This window comes from Ranitomeya variabilis, chromosome 3 (genome assembly GCF_051348905.1).
Source record: "Ranitomeya variabilis isolate aRanVar5 chromosome 3, aRanVar5.hap1, whole genome shotgun sequence".
Taxonomy (NCBI): Eukaryota; Metazoa; Chordata; class Amphibia; order Anura; family Dendrobatidae; genus Ranitomeya; species Ranitomeya variabilis.
Window position 1 is genome coordinate 509,543,595 of NC_135234.1, and position 19,419 is coordinate 509,563,013.

Sequence of the window (19,419 nt, forward strand, 5' to 3'; positions counted from 1 at the left end):
CAGTCTGTTATGTCAGGCTGAGGCCTGCCTGGTGTTTATGTTTGAAAAATCGTAGATTTGCAGGCATACTGATCAGATATTATTTCGCTCCTAATAAATACATTTGTGTTGAGCTTTTGAAATAGTGCAGTAGCCCATTTAAAAGGGGAAAGGGACAGGGAAGTGGACGTGATGTTCATGGTGCATCCAGAGGATGAGGCCGTGGCCAAGGTGAAAGTGGGCCACAACAAAGACCCACATCTTCTCGACCTTCCTGTCCCAGTTTCTAGGGGACCGCAGCACACCACTATTAAAGCCAGAGCAGTGTGAAACGGTTGTTGGTTGGATAGCGGATAATGCTTCCAGTAACTTAGCCACCACCACGTCTTCCACACAGTCAAGTCTGAGTAAACGTGAGTGTGGAGTGTGGCCCGGATATTCCTCACCCTGATCCTCCTTCCTACCACCCTGCCCGAGTGCCCTGAGACAACTGATCCCACACTTGGACACTCTGAAGAGCTGTTCAGTTTTCCATTTCAAGATTCCGGACTCTCGGCCGATCTACTTGAAGTGGTGACAGCTGAGATCGCATGTAGAGATGTCCAAAGCTTTGACCAGCCCCGGTCATGCGAAGGCGATGGTGGGAATGTTTCAGAGGAGGTGGACGATGATGAGACACAATTGCCAGAAAGTCAGGAGGAGGAGCAGGGGGCGGATGTGGAAGATGAGGTGGTGGATGACTATGTGACTGACCCAACCTGGCAGGAGGACATGCAGAGCGAGGGCAGCAGCACACATGGGGAAGGAGGCATATCACCCCAACAGGCAGGGAGAAGCAGCGTGGTGGCCACAGACAGAAGGCGTGCAGGGACGGTACATCTCACTGATGCCACACTGGGTTAACATAGTGGAAGCCCGGACCCAGTCGGACCTTGGGATGGAACACATCCTCCTCACTCCGAGGATTGCTGACCTACGTCAATCAGGGTTGCCCCCACAGTCTACAGCTCCTGCACCACCTCCTCCTTTTCATTCTATATCTCTGAAATCAACACATCAGTCAGAAGCTGGAAGCACTGCAGCACTGCCTCAGCCAAGCGGTAACAGGTTGTGCTGAAGCTAATCTGCATAGATGACAAACCGCACAACGCAGAAGAGTTGTGGACCGCATTGAAAGTGCAGTCAGATGTTTGAATGACACTGCTGAACCTACAGCCCGGCATGGTCATGTGTGACAATGGCCGTACCTGGTGGCGGCTCTGAGGCAAGGTGAGCTCACACATGTACCTTGCTTGGCCCCGTGCTTAACCTCATGGTTCAACGTTATCTGAAAAGCTGCCGGATCTGCTAGTGAAAGTACGCTGTCTGTGTGCCCATTTTAGAAAGTCAGCTACAGCTTCAGCCACCCTTGCCGTGCTTCTGCTGCAATTGCAGCTTCCAGCTCACCAACTGGTGTGTGATGTCCCCACGAGCTGGAACTCTATGCTGCATATGTTGGAAAGGATTTGTGAGCAGAAGAGGGCAGTTGTTGACTGCCAACATCAACAAGGCCGTCGATATTCAGTTCAGACTCCAAACATAAGACCTCAGGAGTGGACATGGATGTACAAATGTACCATCCTCCAAAACTTTTAGGACTGCACCAAGATGGTGAGAGGCGATGATGCCATAAATAATTAGCATCACCATCCTGCTTCTCAGCATTCTGAAAACCTCTGCTCACAATTAGAGGATGCATTGCAGGCACAGCATGAGTACATGGAGCAAGGAACCATACAGGGGGATTGCCCTCATCCCAGCCTCATGTCTTCTCAACGTGGATTGGTAGGCAATGAGGAGGAGGAGGAAGAACAGGAGCTACTTTCATGCGTTATAGACAGTACTAGAAGCACAGCTGTTGGTGAGTACACGGAAGTCTTGCCTGTTAGCAGTTTGGCACGCATGGCTCACTTTATGTTGCGCTGCATTTCACGTGACCCTCGCATTATAAAAAGTTTGGATGACACTCATTACTGGTTGGTGACACTTCTAGACCCACGCTACAAGGAGAACTTTCAATCTCTTCTGCCAGAGGCAGATACGTGTACCAAAATGTTGCAGTACCAGAGGGCTCTTGTAATGGAATTACTTAGAAAATTCCCAAGTGAGAACGCTGGCAGCAGACATCAGAGATTGTTGTACAACCAATGAGTCCAATCGAAAGAGACAGAAGTACAATCCAGCTCAGGCAGGGGAACAATGGCAAAGTTCTGGGACAGTTTTCTCAGACCCTCCCATCGTGATGGCACAGAGGCAAGGGGTGCTGTCACAAGAAGTTCAATGTTTGGGAAGATTGTGAGGGAGTACCTTGCAGATGGTACAAACTTCCTCCGTGATTCCTCTGTGCCTTTTAATTATTGGGTATCCAAGCTGGATGCGTGGCATGAACTGGCTCTCTATGCCTTGGAGATTCTGGCCTGCCTTGCTGCAAGCGTTCTGTCAGAGCAGATTTTTAGTGCCACTGGTGGAATTATAACAGATAAGCGCATCCGCCTGTCAACTGAAATTGCTCACAGGCTGACTCTTATAAAAATGAACAAGGGCTGGATTGGGAAAGACTTCTATACACCACTGTTGTGAACTCTGTTTTTGGGCTCCCTCTTGTGGTCACATGTGGTACTGTGTGAGTGTTGTCTTTGGGCTCCCTCTGGTGGCTCTTTTGTCATTCTGCAGGTCTGAGGTTGGATCAGCTGTCTCGTTATCTGTTAGCTGGTTCCTATTTAGTTCACCTGGACTCTCAGTGGTTGCCTGCTGTCGTTGTATTCAGTGCTATTCTGATTGCTCCTGTCTACATCCGTTATCAGTCTCTCCAAGAGAAGCTAAGTTTTGTTTGCTTATTTTTGCTCATCTGTGTTCAAGATGTGTCCTAGTATATGATGAGTTTTGTCCAGCTTGCTAATATGTGATTTCCCTGCTTGCTGGTGCTCTGGGGTGCCGAGTTGCTCCCCCCACATCTTTAGTTGGTGTGGGGGTTCTCGCATTCTCTGCGTGGATATTTTTGCATAGGGTTTTTTACTAACCGCACAGATCCCTTGCTATTTTCTGCTATCTAGCGTTAGCGGGCCTCATTTGCTTAACCTGTTTCATCTCTGCGTTTGTCTTTTCCTCTTAACTCACCGTTATTTGTGGGAGGCTTCTATATCTTTGGGGTATTTCTCTGAGGCAAGTGAGGTCTATACTTTCTCTTTAGGGGTAGTCAGTTTCTCAGGCCGTGAAGAGACGTCTAGGATTTCAGGAAACGTTCCACGGCTACCTTTAGTGTGTTTGGTTAGAATCAGGTTTGCGGTCAGTCCAGTTACCACATCCCCAGAGCTTGTCCTATTATCTCTGACTTAGCTGGTTAGATTTGTGATCCTAAGCCACTGGGATCATAACAGTACAGCAGGCCAAAAAGTGTTTAATGCATCGCAGAAGTGGGATAAGAGAAGTCCTGAGTACAATTTTTTTTTTTCCTCTCCCTTTGCTGCAGTCTGTCCAGCTTCTCTCATCCCCTTAATCTCTGGGTGGCTTTGAGTTCAGCTGCAGACATGGATATTCAGAGTCTGACTTCTAGTGTGGATCATCTTGCTGCAAGGGTGCAAAGCATTCAGGATTTTGTTGTTCACAGTCCTATGTCTGAGCCAAAAGTACCTATTCCTGAGTTGTTTTCTGGGAGATAGATCTAGGTTTCTGAATTTTAAGAATAATTGTAAATTATTTCTTTCTTTGAGACCTCGTTCCTCTGGTGATTCCGCTCAGCAAGTTAGAATTGTTATCTCCCCGTTACGTGACGACCCCCAAGATTGGGCATTCTCCCTGGCGCCGGGAGATCCTGCATTGCTGAATGTGGATGCGTTTTTTCTGGCGCTTGGATTGCTTTATGAGGAACCTAATCTTGAGAACCAGGCAGAAAAGGCCTTGCTGGCTCTCTCTCAGGGCCAGGATGAAGCTGAGGTGTATTGTCAAAAATTTCGGAAATGGTCGGTGCTTACTCAATGGAATGAGTGTGCCCTGGCTGCAAATTTCAGAGAAGGTCTTTCTGAAGCCATTAAGAAAGTTATGGTGGGGTTTCCCACGCCTGCAAGTCTGAGTGACTCAATGGCTTTGGCCATTCAGATTGATCGGCGTTTGCGGGAGCGCAAGTCTGCACACCATCTGGCGGTGTTTTCTGAACAGAGACCTGAGTCTATGCAATGTGACCGAATTCTGACCAGAATTGAGCGGCAAAATCATAGACGTCAAAATGGGTTGTGCTTTTACTGTGGTGATTCAACTCATGTTATCTCAGCATGCTCTAAGCGCGTAAAAAAATTGCTAAATCTGTCACCGTTGGTACTATACAGCCTAAATTCATTTTGTCTGTTACTTTAATTTGTTCTTTGTCATCCTACTCGGTTATGGCTTTTGTGGATTCAGGTGCTGCCCTGAACCTGATGGATTTGTCGTTTGCCAGGCGCTGTGGTTTTGTCCTGGAGCCTTTGGAATTCCCTATTCCACTGAGGGGTATTGATGCTACACCATTGGCTGAGAATAAGCCTCAGTATTGGACTCAAGTGACCATGTGCATGACTCCTGTACATCAGGAGGTGATTCGCTTTCTTGTGCTGCATAATCTGCATGATGTGGTCGTTTTGGGTCTGCCATGGCTGCAGGCCCATAATCCAGTTCTGGACTGGAAAGCTATGTCTGTTTCAAGTTGGGGTTGCCAGGGGATTCATGGCGATGCTCCTTTGGTGTCAATTGCTTCTTCCACTCCTTCTGAGGTCCCTGAGTTTTTGTCGGACTACCAGGATGTATTTGATGAGCCCAGACCCGGTGCCCTGCCTCCTCACAGGGATTGTGATTGTGCTATAAATTTGATTCCTGGTAGTAAGTTCCCTAAGGGACGACTTTTTAATTTGTCTGTACCAGAACATGCCGCAATGCGGAGTTATATAAAGGAGTCTTTAGAGAAGGGACATATTCGCCCGTCCTCCTCCCCTCTTGGTGCAGGATTCTTTTTTGTGGCCAAGAAGGATGGTTCTCTGAGACCTTGTATAGATTATCGTCTTCTAAATAAAATCACGGTCAAATTTCAGTATCCTTTGCCATTATTATCTGATCTGTTTGCTCGGATTAAGGGGTCCAGTTGGTTCACCAAGATAGATCTTCGTGGTGCGTATAACCTTGTGCGTATTAAGCAGGGGGATGAATGGAAAACAGCATTTAATACGCCCGAAGGCCATTTTGAGTACTTGGTGACGCCTTTTGGACTCTCTAATGCTCCTTCTGTGTTCCAGTCCTTCATGCATGACATCTTCCGAGAATATCTGGATAAATTTATGATTGTGTATCTGGATGACATTTTGGTCTTTTCTGAGGACTGGGAGTCCCATGTGAAGCAGGTCAGGATGGTATTTCAGGTCCTGCGTGCTAACGCCTCATTTGTGAAGGGCTCAAAATGTCTCTTCGGAGTACAGAAGGTTTCCTTTTGGGTTTTATTTTTTCTCCTTCTACTATTGAGATGGACCCAGTCAAGGTCCAGGCTATTCATGACTGGACTCAGCCTACATCTGTTAAGAGTCTTCAGAAGTTCTTGGGTTTTGCTAATTTTTACCATCGCTTCATTGCTAATTTTTCTGGCGTGGTTAAACCCTTGACGGATTTGACCAAGAAGGGTTCTGATGTGACTAATTGGTCTCCTGCGGCCATGGAAGCCTTTCGGGAGCTGAAGCGCCGGTTTTCTTCGGCTCCAGTTTTGTGTCAGCCTGATGTCTCTCTTCCTTTTCAGGTCGAGGTTGATGCTTCTGAGATTGGAGCAGGGGCTGTTTTGTCGCAGAGAAGCTCTGATTGCTCTGTGATGAAGCCTTGTGCTTTCTTTTCAAGAAAGTTTTCGCCTGCCGAGCGGAATTATGATGTTGGTAATCGGGAGTTGTTGGCTATGAAGTGGGCATTTGAGGAGTGGCGACATTGGCTCGAGGGAGCTAAGCATCGTGTGGTGGTCTTGACTGATCACAAAAATCTGATTTATCTCGAGTCTGCCAAGCGGCTGAATCCTAGACAGGCTCGTTGGTCGTTTTTCTCCCGTTTCGATTTCGTGGTCTCGTACCTGCCTGGTTCGAAGAACGTGAAGGCTGATGCTCTTTCTAGGAGTTTTGTGCCTGACTCTCCGGGAGTTTCAGAGCCGGCTGGTATCCTCAGAGAGGGAGTGATATTGTCTGCCATTTCCCCAGATTTGCGACGAGTGCTGCAGAAATTTCAGGCGGATAGACCTGACCGTTGCCCACCAGAGAGACTGTTTGTCCCAGATAGATGGACCAGCAGAGTTATTTTCGAGGTTCATTCTTCGGTGTTGGCAGGCCATCCTGGGATTTTTGGTACCAGGGATTTGGTGGCTAGGTCCTTCTGGTGGCCTTCCTTGTCGCGGGATGTGCGTTCCTTTGTGCAGTCCTGTGGGATTTTGTGCTCGGGCTAAGCCTTGCTGTTCTCGTGCCAGCGGTTTGCTTTTGCCTTTGCCTGTCCCGAAGAGGCCTTGGACGCACATTTCCATGGATTTTATTTCGGATCTTCCAGTCTCTCAGAGAATGTCTGTCATCTGGGTGGTGTGTAATCGTTTTTCCAAAATGGTCCATTTGGTGCCCTTGCCTAAGTTGCCTTCCTCCTCCGATTTGGTTCCTCTATTTTTTCAGAATGTGGTTCGCTTGCACGGCATCCCTGAAAATATTGTGTCTGACAGAGGATCCCAGTTTGTGTCCAGATTTTGGAGGATCTTTTGTGCTAAGATGGGCATTGATTTGTCTTTTTCGTCGGCCTTCCATCCTCAGACGAATGGCCAAACTGAGCGAACTAATCAGACCTTGGAAACTTATTTAAGATGTTTTGTTTCTGCTGATCAGGATGATTGGGTGACTTTTTTGCCATTGGCCGAGTTTGCCCTTAATAATCGGGCTAGTTCTGCTACTTTGGTTTCGCCTTTTTTCTGCTATTCTGGTTTTCATCCTCGTTTTTCCTCGGGTCAGGTTGAGCCTTCTGACTGTCCTGGGGTGGATTCTGTGGTGGATAGGTTGCAGCAAATTTGGAACCATGTGGTGGACAATTTGAAGTTGTCACAGGAGAAGGCTCAGCGCTCTGCCAACCGCCGTCGCGGTGTGGGTCCCCGACTTCGTGTTGGGGATTTGGTATGGCTGTCTTCTCGGTATGTTCCTATGAAGGTTTCCTCTCCTAAATTCAAGCCTCGCTTCATCGGTCCTTATAAGATCTTGGAAATCCTTAACCCGATGTCATTTTGTTTGGACCTCCCAGCGTCGTTTGCCATTCATAACGTGTTCCATAGGTCTTTGTTGCGGAGGTATGTGGTGCCTGTGGTTCCTTCTGTTGAGCCCCCTGCCCCGGTGCTGGTTGAGGGCGAATTGGAGTACGTGGTGGAGAAGATCTTGGATTCTCGTATTTCTAGACGGAGGCTTCAGTATTTGGTTAAGTGGAAGGGCTATGGTCAGGAGGATAATTCCTGGGTGGTCGCCTCTGATGTTCATGCGACTGATTTGGTCCATGCCTTCCATGTGGCTCATCCTGATCGCCCTGGAGGTTTTGATGAGGGTTCGGTTACCCCTCCTCAAGGGGGGGGTACTGTTGTGAACTCTGTTTTTGGGCTCCCTCTTGTGGACACATGTGGTACTGTGTGAGTGTTGTCTTTGGGCTCCCTCTGGTGGCTCTTTTGTCATTCTGCAGGTCTGAGGTTGGATCAGCTGTCTCGTTATCTGTTAGCTGGTTCCTATTTAGTTCACCTGGACTCTCAGTGGTTGCCGTTGTATTCAGTGCTATTCTGATTGCTCCTGTCTACATCCGTTATCAGTCTCTCCAAGAGAAGCTAAGTTTTGTTTGCTTATTTTTGCTCATCTGTGTTCAAGATGTGTCCTAGTATATGATGAGTTTTGTCCAGCTTGCTAATATGTGGTTTCCCTGCTTGCTGGTGCTCTGGGGTGCTGAGTTGCTCACCCCACATCGTTAGTTGGTGTGGGGGTTCTCGCATTCTCTGCGTGGATATTTTTGCATAGGGTTTTTTACTGACCGCACAGATCCCTTGCTATTTTCTGCTATCTAGCGTTAGCGGGCCTCATTTGCTTAACCTGTTTCATCTCTGCGTTTGTCTTTTCCTCTTAACTCACCGTTATTATTTGTGGGGGGCTTCTATATCTTTGGGGTATTTCTCTGAGGCAAGTGAGGTCTATACTTTCTCTTTAGGGGTAGTTAGTTTCTCAGGCCATGAAGAGACGTCTAGGATTTCAGGAAACGTTCCACGGCTACCTTTAGTGTGTTTGGTTAGAATCAGGTTTGCGGTCAGTCCAGTTACCACATCCCCAGAGCTTGTCCTATTATCTCTGACTTAGCTGGTTAGATTTGTGATCCTAAGCCACTGGGATCATAACACACCACCAAGTGAAATCAGCGAAACAACCTCAAATACATTCTCTGTTTTAGGGATTTGTATACTCATCCTCCTCCTTATCCTCATCCTCATCATCCAGAACCACTAGATGACCGGGGTGAGTGTGCTCTGCACGGTTATAGGCTGGTGCATTTTGGGCCAGGGGGCTGTGATGGCACTATTTTATTGAGTAAAAAAAGGACCCCACATTGGGGAATTGGGCATTACATTACATTGGGCCTACTTCTTAACTCTGTCTCTTGCAATGTGTAGTGTTGAGCATTCCGATACTGCAAATATCGGGTATCGGCCGATATTCGCTGTATCGGAATTCCGATACAGAGTTCCGATATTTTTGTGATATCGGAAATCGGAATCAGAAGTTCCTATAAGTTCCCAGGCGTGTGCGGTGTGTATGGTTCCCAGGGTCTGGAGGAGAGGAGACTCTCCTTCAGGCCCTGGGATCCATATTCATGTAAAAAATTAAGAATAAAAATAAAAAATATGGGATATACTCACCCTCGGATGGGCCCTGGCTGTCACCGCTGCAAGCGTCTGCCTCCGTTCCTAAGAATGCAATGAGTGTAGGACCTGCGATGACGTCGCGGCTTGTGATTGGTCGCGTGAGCGGTCACATGAGCGGTCATGCAACCAATCACAAGCCGCAACGTCATCGAAGGTCTTTCACTCTGCATTCTTAGGAACGGAGGCTGCCGGTTTCATTTTTTTACATGAATATGGATCCCAGGGCCTGAAGGAGAGTTTCCTCTCCTTCAGACTCTGCGAACCATCCAGGATCACTTCCAATATTTGTGTCCCATTGACTTGTATTGGTATCGGCGATATCCGATATTTTTTGGATATCGGCCGATCCAATCCGATACTGATACTTTCAAATATCAGAATGTATCGCTCAACACTAGCAATGTGTCCTTTAACTGCCACTAGATCACCAGGGTGAACGTTCTCTGTACGGTGCATTTTGGGCAAGGGAGCTGTGATGGCACTATTTTATTGAGTAAAAAAAGGACCCCACATTAGGGAATTGGGCATTACATTACATTGGGTCTACTTCTTAACTCTGTCTCCTGCAATGTGTCCTTTACCTGCCACTAGATCACCAGGTTGAACGTACTCTGTACGGTGCATTTTGTGCAAGGGGGCTGTGATGGCACTATTTTATTTACTAAAAAAGGACCCCACATTGGGGAATTGTTTGTCAGCTCATGCCCTCCATTAGAAGTCTCAGAGACCCACACCCCTACATTGGGCCTACTTCTTAACTCTGTTTCCTGCAATGTCTCTTCCTTATCTCCGATGACATGACCTGAGTGAACGTGTTCTATACTTTTATAGGCCCCAGAATTTTGAGCAAGGGGAGCTGTGATGGCAATAGTATATTTTTTAAAAAAGGTGCCCCCCATTGGTGAAACCACATGATTGTTGGCAAAGACTTCATAACATTTGTGTACCTTAAAGAGCTCACTTGTAAAGCTACTTTTTGTGTTGCCTGGTTGCTCACATTGGACACAATATACTTCATATAACTTTGATAAAGCAATGCTGTTAGTTTCGCTCAGTAGTTCATTACAAATATTTCTTTGTCGACTATATTAGTTTCTCTCCTTGAGAGCCATAACTTTGGCTGCCTCAAATGTACAAATGGCGAATATACAAATGGAAATTTGGAATCCAGATTAAAATACTGTATACCAAATGCATTCAGACAATCACATAGCTGCGTTTCATGCAAAACATTTTCAGATGTGACAGACAATGCTCATAGTGACACAATCTTGAGAAAGGTTTGTTTATTCACTTCACAAACAGTTCTAAGCCTCTATATGTTTGCAGTTTGTCATTGTAAAACATTAAGGTTTACTGAAACTCTGCCTGTGGTGGTTTGATCTGAATCCTTGTGGCTTTTATTGTCTAGTGGTTTATGGCCCCTCGTCTGATGACTCCTTGATATCTCAGTTTCATCCAACCTTGAAAGTGGCCACTTGAAGGTCTGGGTGAAAGTAGAGTTTCTACATAGTGTAAATCACTATACAAGACCAGAGAAACATGACTAAGACAGATGCCAAAACTGGGGTATCTGAACATGTACAGTGGATACCTGAATAATTGGCGACGCCCAAGCATTGTAGGTAATCTCCCAGGGGTTCTCTGTCTTGGTCTTCCTTCTTTGATATTCCAGATGGATGTTGTTTAAAAGCCTCTTGTGGATGATGTAAGTATACTGTATGTAGTTAATCTTTATATATACGTAATCACTATATGTATTTAATCCTTATATGTACTTATTAACCTTTGTATGTTAACATATACAAAAGTGTACGCACTCTATTCAATCATACTATTCCTTGAATTTTGCAGTTTGCAATAAAATTGCGTTGTATCGCAAGATTACCCTTATTTAAAGCCGTATCTGAGCCTTAGTCTTAAAAACATGGCAAATAAAATTGCCAAATTCTCCTTTAAACAATTCTGCAAAGAGGGAACCATCATACTATTAAAAAATAAAAGTGGATTTTCAAAGGCCCATCCAGTATGTGGCTTCCAAGGCGTAATGGGGTGCATATGACCATGCAGTAGGGCTGGCCTTGCTGCCAATGTGTAAAACAAAGGAGTACAGGAGGACAAAATGAATATTGTGAAGTGGATTTTCATGGGCCCATCCAGTATGTGGGTTCAAAGGCTTATTGGGGTGCATATGAATTGGTAGCAGGGTAGGCCTTGCATTCAATGCAACATTTTTTCAGGAGTCCCTCCTGGACATCTTATGAAAGGGGTATTGTGGTGCATCCTAATTCTTGGCAGCCCATCCACTCACAGCATAGGCTAAAACAGTTTAGGAGACCCACAGTTTAATAATGGCCCTTTAAGAAGATTAATGCCGCCTGATGCACCAGTAAAAATAGGCTCTGTGACTTTAAGAGTCCCGCCTTCATAAATGAAACAAGATGGGTCTGCTTATGTGTCACTCACCACATGGCCAGCTAGGGTTGTTAAATGTTACAATGACATTTCCCAGAGAATGCATTTGTAGTGGTTGAAAGCAATGTTAAAGTTGAAAAACGCTTCAAAAACGCTGTGTCTGAAGTAAACCTAAGTGGGGGAGGAAATTTTCGGTCTGGGGTTAAATATTTGGCCTTAGAGGAAAGTCATTAACCTGCAAAGGATGTACCTTGACATATTTCCCAGCAATATCCATTTTGGTTTCTTTTTAGTGTGTATTTTGTTGCACCGGGAAAAATGGCATGAATCTTGGAACAAAATGTTTTACAGCTGTGAACTAGGAGTCAGGAATGCTTCCAGGGGCGATGTCCCTGTGTCATTTGAGCAGTGTTTCCATCATTTTCAGATGTTTTTAGACCTTAAAAGGACCCCCAGGGGGATCGCGGTAAAAATACTCGGATCTCCCATAGACTTACAGTTAGTGTTGAGCATTCCGATACCGCAAGTATCGGGTATCGGCTGATATTTGCTGTATCGGAATTCTGATACCGAGATCCGATATTTTGTGGTATCGGGTATCGGTATCGAAACAACATTAATGTGTAAAATAAAGAATTAAAATAAAAAATATTGCTATACTCACCTCTCCGACGCAGCCTGGACCTCACCGAGGGAACCGGCAGCGTTGTTTGCTTAAAATTCACGGGTTTACTTCCTTACATTTTACATTGCGCGCATGTCCAGCCTCCCGTGACGTCACGGCTTGTGATTGGTCGCGTCGCCCATGTGACCGCGACGCGACCAATCACAAAGCCGGAACGTAATTTTAAAATCCTGAAGGACCTGAAATACGTCACGGCTTGCTGTGATTGGTCGCGTCGCGGCCACATGGGCGGCACGCGACCAATCACAAGCCGGGACTTCACGTAAGGAAGTAAACCCGCGAATTTTAAGCAAACAACGCTGCCGGTTCCCTCGGTGAGGTCCAGGCTGCGTCGGAGAGGTGAGTATAGCAATATTTTTTATTTTAATTCTTTCTTTTACACATTAATATGGATCCCAGGGCCTGAAGGAGAGTTTCCTCTCCTTCAGACCCTGAGAACCATCAGGAATACCGTCCGATACTTGAGTCCCATTGACTTGTATTGGTATCGGGTATCGGTATCGGATTGGATCCGATACTTTGCCGGTATCGGCCGATACTTTCCGATACCGATACTTTCAAGTATCGGACGGTATCGCTCAACACTACTTACAGTATATTGGACTCGTTGTTCTGGCCAAGCACCTGAGTATACCAATCTGCTCAACCCGAGCAACGAGCACCGGAGCATTTTAGTGCTTGCTCATCACTACTTATTACATATGCTATATGGACATGTTAACCAAAGCTATTAAAGAACAGCCAATCAAGCTAAAATTGACAGTAGTTTAATGGCTTGTCTAGACAGGACACCCAGAATTCTATGAGCACAGAATGATTTTTTTTTTTTTATTAAACTGAGTAACTCCTGCAATTGGTGCTGTGCCACCATTTCTGAAACAGTTTTTATTGATGTTCTGCGCTCTCTCATTTCAAAGTTATGCTCCCTGGTAAAATTGGGGCAAGTTTTTCTTTCAAAAACTGACCACAGTCCATAGAAATTCTCTATGGACACAACAGTGTTTTAATTGCTTTTTCGCTTTCGATGCTGACCAAATTGCCACAGAGTAGTTCTGCTGTAAATGCCCAGATAGTTTGAATAGAAAATTTGCTCTATTATATCAGTGAAGTTTAGGGGGCATACTTTTGGAAAAGAGGCACAAAAGAAAAAGAAAAAATGTTCCAGAGTCAGTGGAGCAGCACCAATCTGAGTAGGTAGTCCATTAAAAATAAAAAATCCAGTGAAATGTCCTATTTAAGAAAAAAGCTCAATAACTTTATCTGTGCATTACCTTAGCTTAGAAGAATTCAGTTTTTCTTGAATGTTGTCAAGGAGTTCATACTTCTCACATTTTTCAGAAGAGGCAGATCGAGAAAGGCTACCAACCTCACTACCAAGACGACACCTTTGTTCATACTCTGAGGAACTTGTCTCCCATGATTCAGTGCCTCCGATGAAATCTAATCTAATAAAGTAAAAGTGTTGGGTTAACATGGAGGTTTAAAGGGGTCTTCCCAAGTTATTAAAATTGTTTAAACAGTTACATTGCACTAAAGTAAGCAAGTATGCAATTGATTTTCTTATTCGATCTGTTGTGATTCTGAAAGCTCTCATGCCCAATATTTGGTACTTTGCCAAACAGGAACAGAACAGTAAATCCTAAAAACTCAGTCTGGCTTGAAATCTTTGCTTAAGAGACCTTGGTGATGCAGTATAGCTACCTTGTGTATTGTTGCCATGCTTAATCTTATCATAGTGTATGACACGTAACATGAAAGTCTTCTGCAATTTCACCGTTGTACTAGAGTTTGGCTATTCTTCACCCAATTTTAAGCCTCTCAGCACCTTCTGTATAGTGACTGTATTTCAACTTACAACTTACATATAGAAATGTCCATCACCGAATTGGTATAATTGGTTACTCATACAGCATACTTAAAAGAATTGATGCCGTTTTGAGAACAAAGGATCAAACAAATACTATTGGTTTGATTCTTACTTGCTCATTCACTTTGCATTTTGTAAGTCAATGAACAAAGCAATTAACCCTTCTATTTTGAAAGCATTTTTACTTTTCAGCATTTTTTCCATGGTACTGTATATGCGAAAGTGTCAGTGATGATATGGTTCTGTTGTGTGCTGAGCATGTTGACTGTTTAGTAAAACACTTTGTACTTTATTTTTTTACAGTTACATGGTGAAAGGCCCATTTTTAATGCAGAGAAGAGGGTGCTATTGATTTAGAAGTCTTAAACGATTTTTTTCCTTTTCATATTTCTATCCAAAATACACATATCCTTATTCAAAACAATAAAATTACATATTAATCACCCTCTCTCTTCGGCAGCAGTTAACAGGCTGCAGAAGTGATATCCCATTAACAGTGCTGCAGCCAATCTCTGGGCTCGGTCAACATAGACCAAGAACCGGTGAGCCCAGAAATTGTTTGAAGGCTGTAGTTATGATTTCACAACAGCACTGTAATCAGTAACCAGAGTAGAGTTGGTGATTGAGTTCTGGACTTGGGCAGAGTGAGTAACAGTTGGTCTTTGTTTTTTGTTAACACGGGAATGAGAATTTGGATAAAAAAGTGTTGAAAGTGAAAAACTTAAGTTTTTTTGATTCTTAAAAGTTTTCTCAAGAAGCATACTAAGGACAGTCACTGAGATAACTGCAAATGACAAGAAAAGCAACATATAATAAGTCATGACACTAACAGATGATGATGTATAGTAGGCACATGTAATGTTTGCAATAATTCAATAATGGCATTCATATAATAAAAACAGAAGACATTAGAAAATTGAAGGTTATTTTAGAAAATTGTATTTTTTTTTAATTAGCTTTAAGATAAAACATCTCATACATTAGATTTAGATACTACAACATGCAATCCATTATAGCATCCATTTAAATAAAAAGTACTATCATTGTTGTATAAAGAAAACTCATAGAAATAATGCCCTACAGTCTCGCAATATAGATTCAAAAGTGAATTGTGCTCTAGCATGCTATGGTACATCTAAAAATTGGGCACTCCAATCAATTTAAGTACAATATGTAATGAGAGTTCAACTTCAAATGGGAAAGGCGGCACTCTGTTCCATAAAAAAACTTTTATTGCATAATCTTTAAAAAATGCATCGTCCATCTCTTGCACCTGCATTCTCCTGCACCTATTTTTTAATTATTCTGCAATAAAAGATATTTTTATGGGACAGAGTGGTACCTTTCCTTTCTTTGAAGTTTCACAAAAATCTTGTTATCCTTTCAAGTCGTCAGTTATTAATAGAGGATTTTTTTCCTCCTTTTGTACATTGTAATGATAGATCAAATTACCAATATAACATTATCTATATCATGTCACTGGAAGACATCAGGAGGAAAACAGTAACTGGATGCAAAACAGTTTATTGGTTCAATGGCTATTCCGGTTTTGAGCTACACTTTAGTGCATGAGGATGTTGGATGTAGCAGGCAAGAAAAGGGAACCGGTCAGCAAGAAATTTGATAGAATACTATAAAGTAGGGCAGGGTAGGATAGGACAGGGGAAGAGAAATTCTGACCTGCCAGGATCAATAGAAAAGATCGGATATGGACTGAAAAGATAGGAGGGACCATGAATCATTCACACCTGAGAGGAGTAACTGCAGTTCCTAAGGCCAAACTAGTTTCTGTGAGTAAATGCCTCAACGGACTGGTCCACCTTTATTTGCATATGGTAAGAGGTTGTGCAGCGCCCCAGGGTCCTGGTCGTTGCAGTAATGTAATTTTCCTCTATGGGAGAGTGATGTTACATTTGGAGGCAATGAAGGAGATCTCTTTACCAGGTATCACAAACATACAACACATTTCATACTCCAGGCCACCAGGGAGAGCTATGCTCCTATTTCTTAGGGCCCTCTTCACGCTTAGGTAAAACTGGTTGCCTGGAGAGGAAGTTTGTTAGTTGCTGGCTGAGCTTCGCTCAGGTAGTTGGTCCCTGACAGGGGTAGGATCCTGTCAGAGGCTGAGACAGAAGTACACGGAGCTGTGCCTGCCCTGAATGTGGCAGCTTCTGGAAAGAGACACTGAAGGAGAACTGTATTGTAGAGAGGGTGAAGAAGTTGTAGCAAAGGAGTGGATATCAGAGGAGTTCTGCCCTACACAGGCTGCCTCCTTCTGAGGCGCAGGATCCCGGTAGCCGGAACACCGAGGGAGCAACAGTCCTTTATGCCTTGCTCCAGAGACTGGCAGGACAGCTAATTTCATGTTACCTGCCCACCCTATACCCAGAAGGCAAGGTGGCACCCACGAGAGGCTGGGGCATGATAGAGTCCTTGTAAAATGCCTCAAGCCACCGGTCATATGGGTTTGTCCTATCTATCTGGGGGACAGAGAGATAGACACAACATCTGCAACATCTTCAACAGTTGTGAGGACCTTATGAGACGCTTAGCAGTAAGGTACTACAACACACGGTGCTAGAGGAAGGCTACTGATTTCCACCTGGATAAGGGGACTCTGGATTTGTCTCCAAACTGGCCAGACTCTGCCTACCCTGTGGTCTGGTGCTCTGGACTGTGGATGCTGAAGTCTACAGTAAAAGGGAAAGAGACTGCAACCTTGTGTCCTCGTTCTTCACTGCGCCTCTCACCATCCACCATCTACACACTGGGAAGCCCTGGGGATACACTTCACCTGTGGGAAGGCATACCATCTAGCTGCCATAACATCTCCCCAGTGGACCCCTTTAAGCAGCGACGGTCACCCTGACCGAATACCACAGGTGGCGTCACAAACAATTCCCCTTTAAAGACCTTTCCCTTTTACACGGACGTCCCTAGGGCCACAGACTGGGTCAGCCACCGTGACATCCCCCTGTGAACCACAGGACCCGGTACAGAGTACCCCACTGCCCTAGACAGGGCGCTCCAGTTGCTTAAAGAATGAAATAGCATTGAAACGTCACCAATTTTCTTTAAGTAAATATGATTCTAAAGGTGCTATTGATCTGAAATTCTCACCAGCTGTCAGTAAAAACCCAGCCAATCCACACAGGCAAAAAAATCAAACCATAGATGTCCAAAAATTAAGAGTAATAATGATAAATGACACAGGGAAAAAGTATTAAACATGTGAGAAAAGGTGTGCAAAAGGCCATGGAAAGTCATGACACCAGCTGAAATCTATCAGTAATTAGATAGCAATCTTGTCGCTTAGTCCAAATGAAAAAAACAAAACAGCTGGTTCAACTGATGGCCTATAACATAGTGTCTGATTACTAAGGTGCAACACAAGAAATCTCTAATGATGGGTAAAACCAGTGAGCTATCTCAAGACCTTATTGTTGCAAAACATACTGATGGCATTGATTACAGAAGAATTCGTTAACTACTGAAGGTTCCAGTAAGCACTGTTGATGCTGTAATCTGGAAATGGAAAGGACATCTTTTCACCATAAACCATCTATGAGCAGGTGCTCCGATTTCAGCAGAGGAGTGAATAGGAATATCATAAGAGTTGTCACTGAGCCAATGACCTCCTGTGGAGAGCTACAAATTCAGGATGTACAACTGTTTCAAATTAAACAATAAAAGTAATGCTCTCAACCTCCATGGCCTGTATATACACTTAACATGCAAGACTCCATTGCTGAACAAAAAGCATGGCAAACAGGGCTAAAGTTTGCTCAACAACATTTATACAAGCCTGGGAAATACTGGGAAAATATAGTCTGGTCTGATGACACCAAAACTGAATCATAGAATGGTAGAATTGGACGAGACCTCCTGGGTAATCTCGTCCAACCCCCTGCTCAATGCACGATTCACTAAATCATCCCAGACAGCAGTCTATTCCACTCGATCACTCTCACTGTCAAAATGCTTTTTTTTTTATATATATCTAATCGGTGTTACCTCCCATTCAGTTTCATCCCATTGCTTCAGAGGCGTAGCTAGGGTTTTGGTTCAGGGGGGACGAAGCTTCTGAGTGGGCCCCTAACCAGGCAACCTTGATTACAACTGGGTGACGCACCCTAATAGTGGAGGAGAACCTCAGCAGATAATCTCTACATAAAGACCAATATTGATATTACCGCCCTATGGTCAATAGTAGATACAGTCTGTAAGAGCGCAGGATAATTGTGTACCTGGCTTTACTACGATTTTTGGATCGCAAAATGAACAGATCAATAGTAGGTTATGAATTGCTTTTATTTTTTATACCATTCCTCGTGCGGAATAAGTGATTAGATTACATTATTCTTTGGATTGGTGTGATTACAGAAATACCAGATTTATTTATTTTTATGCTGGGCTGCTGTCACACTCTAAAAAAAAAAAAACATTTTTGTAAAACAAGTTTTTGCATTACCATATTTGGGAGGTATAATTTTCCTATGTATCTGCCGACAGTCACGTGAGGGCTTGTTTTTTGCGGGATGAGTTGGCATTTTTATTGTTACAATTTTTAGGCACTTCATTTTGTTGCTTTCTATTAAGATTATTGAGAGGCAGAATGAAAAAAGATAAACAGCATGTCAGGAATTTTTTTTTGGGGGGGGGGATTTTTTTTTTATTTTTATTTTTTTTTTTAATACCGTTCTACATGTGGTAAAATTGATAACAGCTTTATTCTTGGGGTCAGTTCAATTACAGTAATAACACATTTATATAAATTTTCTTAATGTTTTGCAGCTTTTACACAATCTTTTATAGAGAAAAAATAAATTTTTTGCATCTCTGTGTTCTGAGAGCTATTGGTTTTTTATTTTCCCACTGTGAGCTGAATGGCAGCTTGTTATTTGTGGGACAAGATGGCGTTTTCAGAGATACCATTTTTACTTTATCGTGTTTTATTCCACTGTTTGGAAAAGCCACTTTTTTGCCTTCTTTAATGGTGTTTAATGAAGGGTTAAGTAGTGTGACCGTTTTAAAATCACGCCATTTTGGATGCGATGATACCAAATGAGTACTTTTGTTTTATATAAAAATATGTATTTATGGATATGGGTTTTTTTTGCTTTTCTTTATATTTTTACTTTTTTATTTACTTTCCTTAATCCCTCTATGGGACTAACTTTTAACACTCTGATCACTATTATAATGTATTGCATATCATTCAGTGCTGCACTGACAGAAGCCTCTTGGACCATAATCTTAGCATTGTCTAAAAGTGCTTTCCAGAACTTTGTGACCCAGATGTCATCATGATGACAAAAGGTTGCCATGACTAAAATCGGGCCATTGCAATGATGTCGTGGGGGCGCCAATTGGATGAGAGAGGGAGTCCCTTTCCTCTCCCAGCCTCCTAAATGTTGCAATCGATAGTGATCGTGGCATTCATTTAATTCATTTAGTACGTGCATTACTCCTGGCTGTGAGAGCTGGGTCTCGGCTACTATGTAAGCCAAGCGATCGCGCGGTCAC

The 19,419-nt window shown here is 43.7% G+C and overlaps 1 protein-coding gene across 4 annotated transcripts in view; it reads right to left on the bottom strand.

Annotated features, from left to right (window-relative positions):
* Nucleotides 1-19,419, bottom strand: part of OCA2 (OCA2 melanosomal transmembrane protein) — a 685,962-nt gene that overhangs the window by 349,399 nt on the left and 317,144 nt on the right. For all 4 annotated transcript variants that reach the window (XM_077296885.1, XM_077296884.1, XM_077296887.1 and 1 more), the window contains one exon: nucleotides 13,298-13,471. In XM_077296885.1, the coding sequence (XP_077153000.1) occupies nucleotides 13,298-13,471 (174 nt within the window). The remainder of the gene's footprint in view (nucleotides 1-13,297; nucleotides 13,472-19,419) is intronic.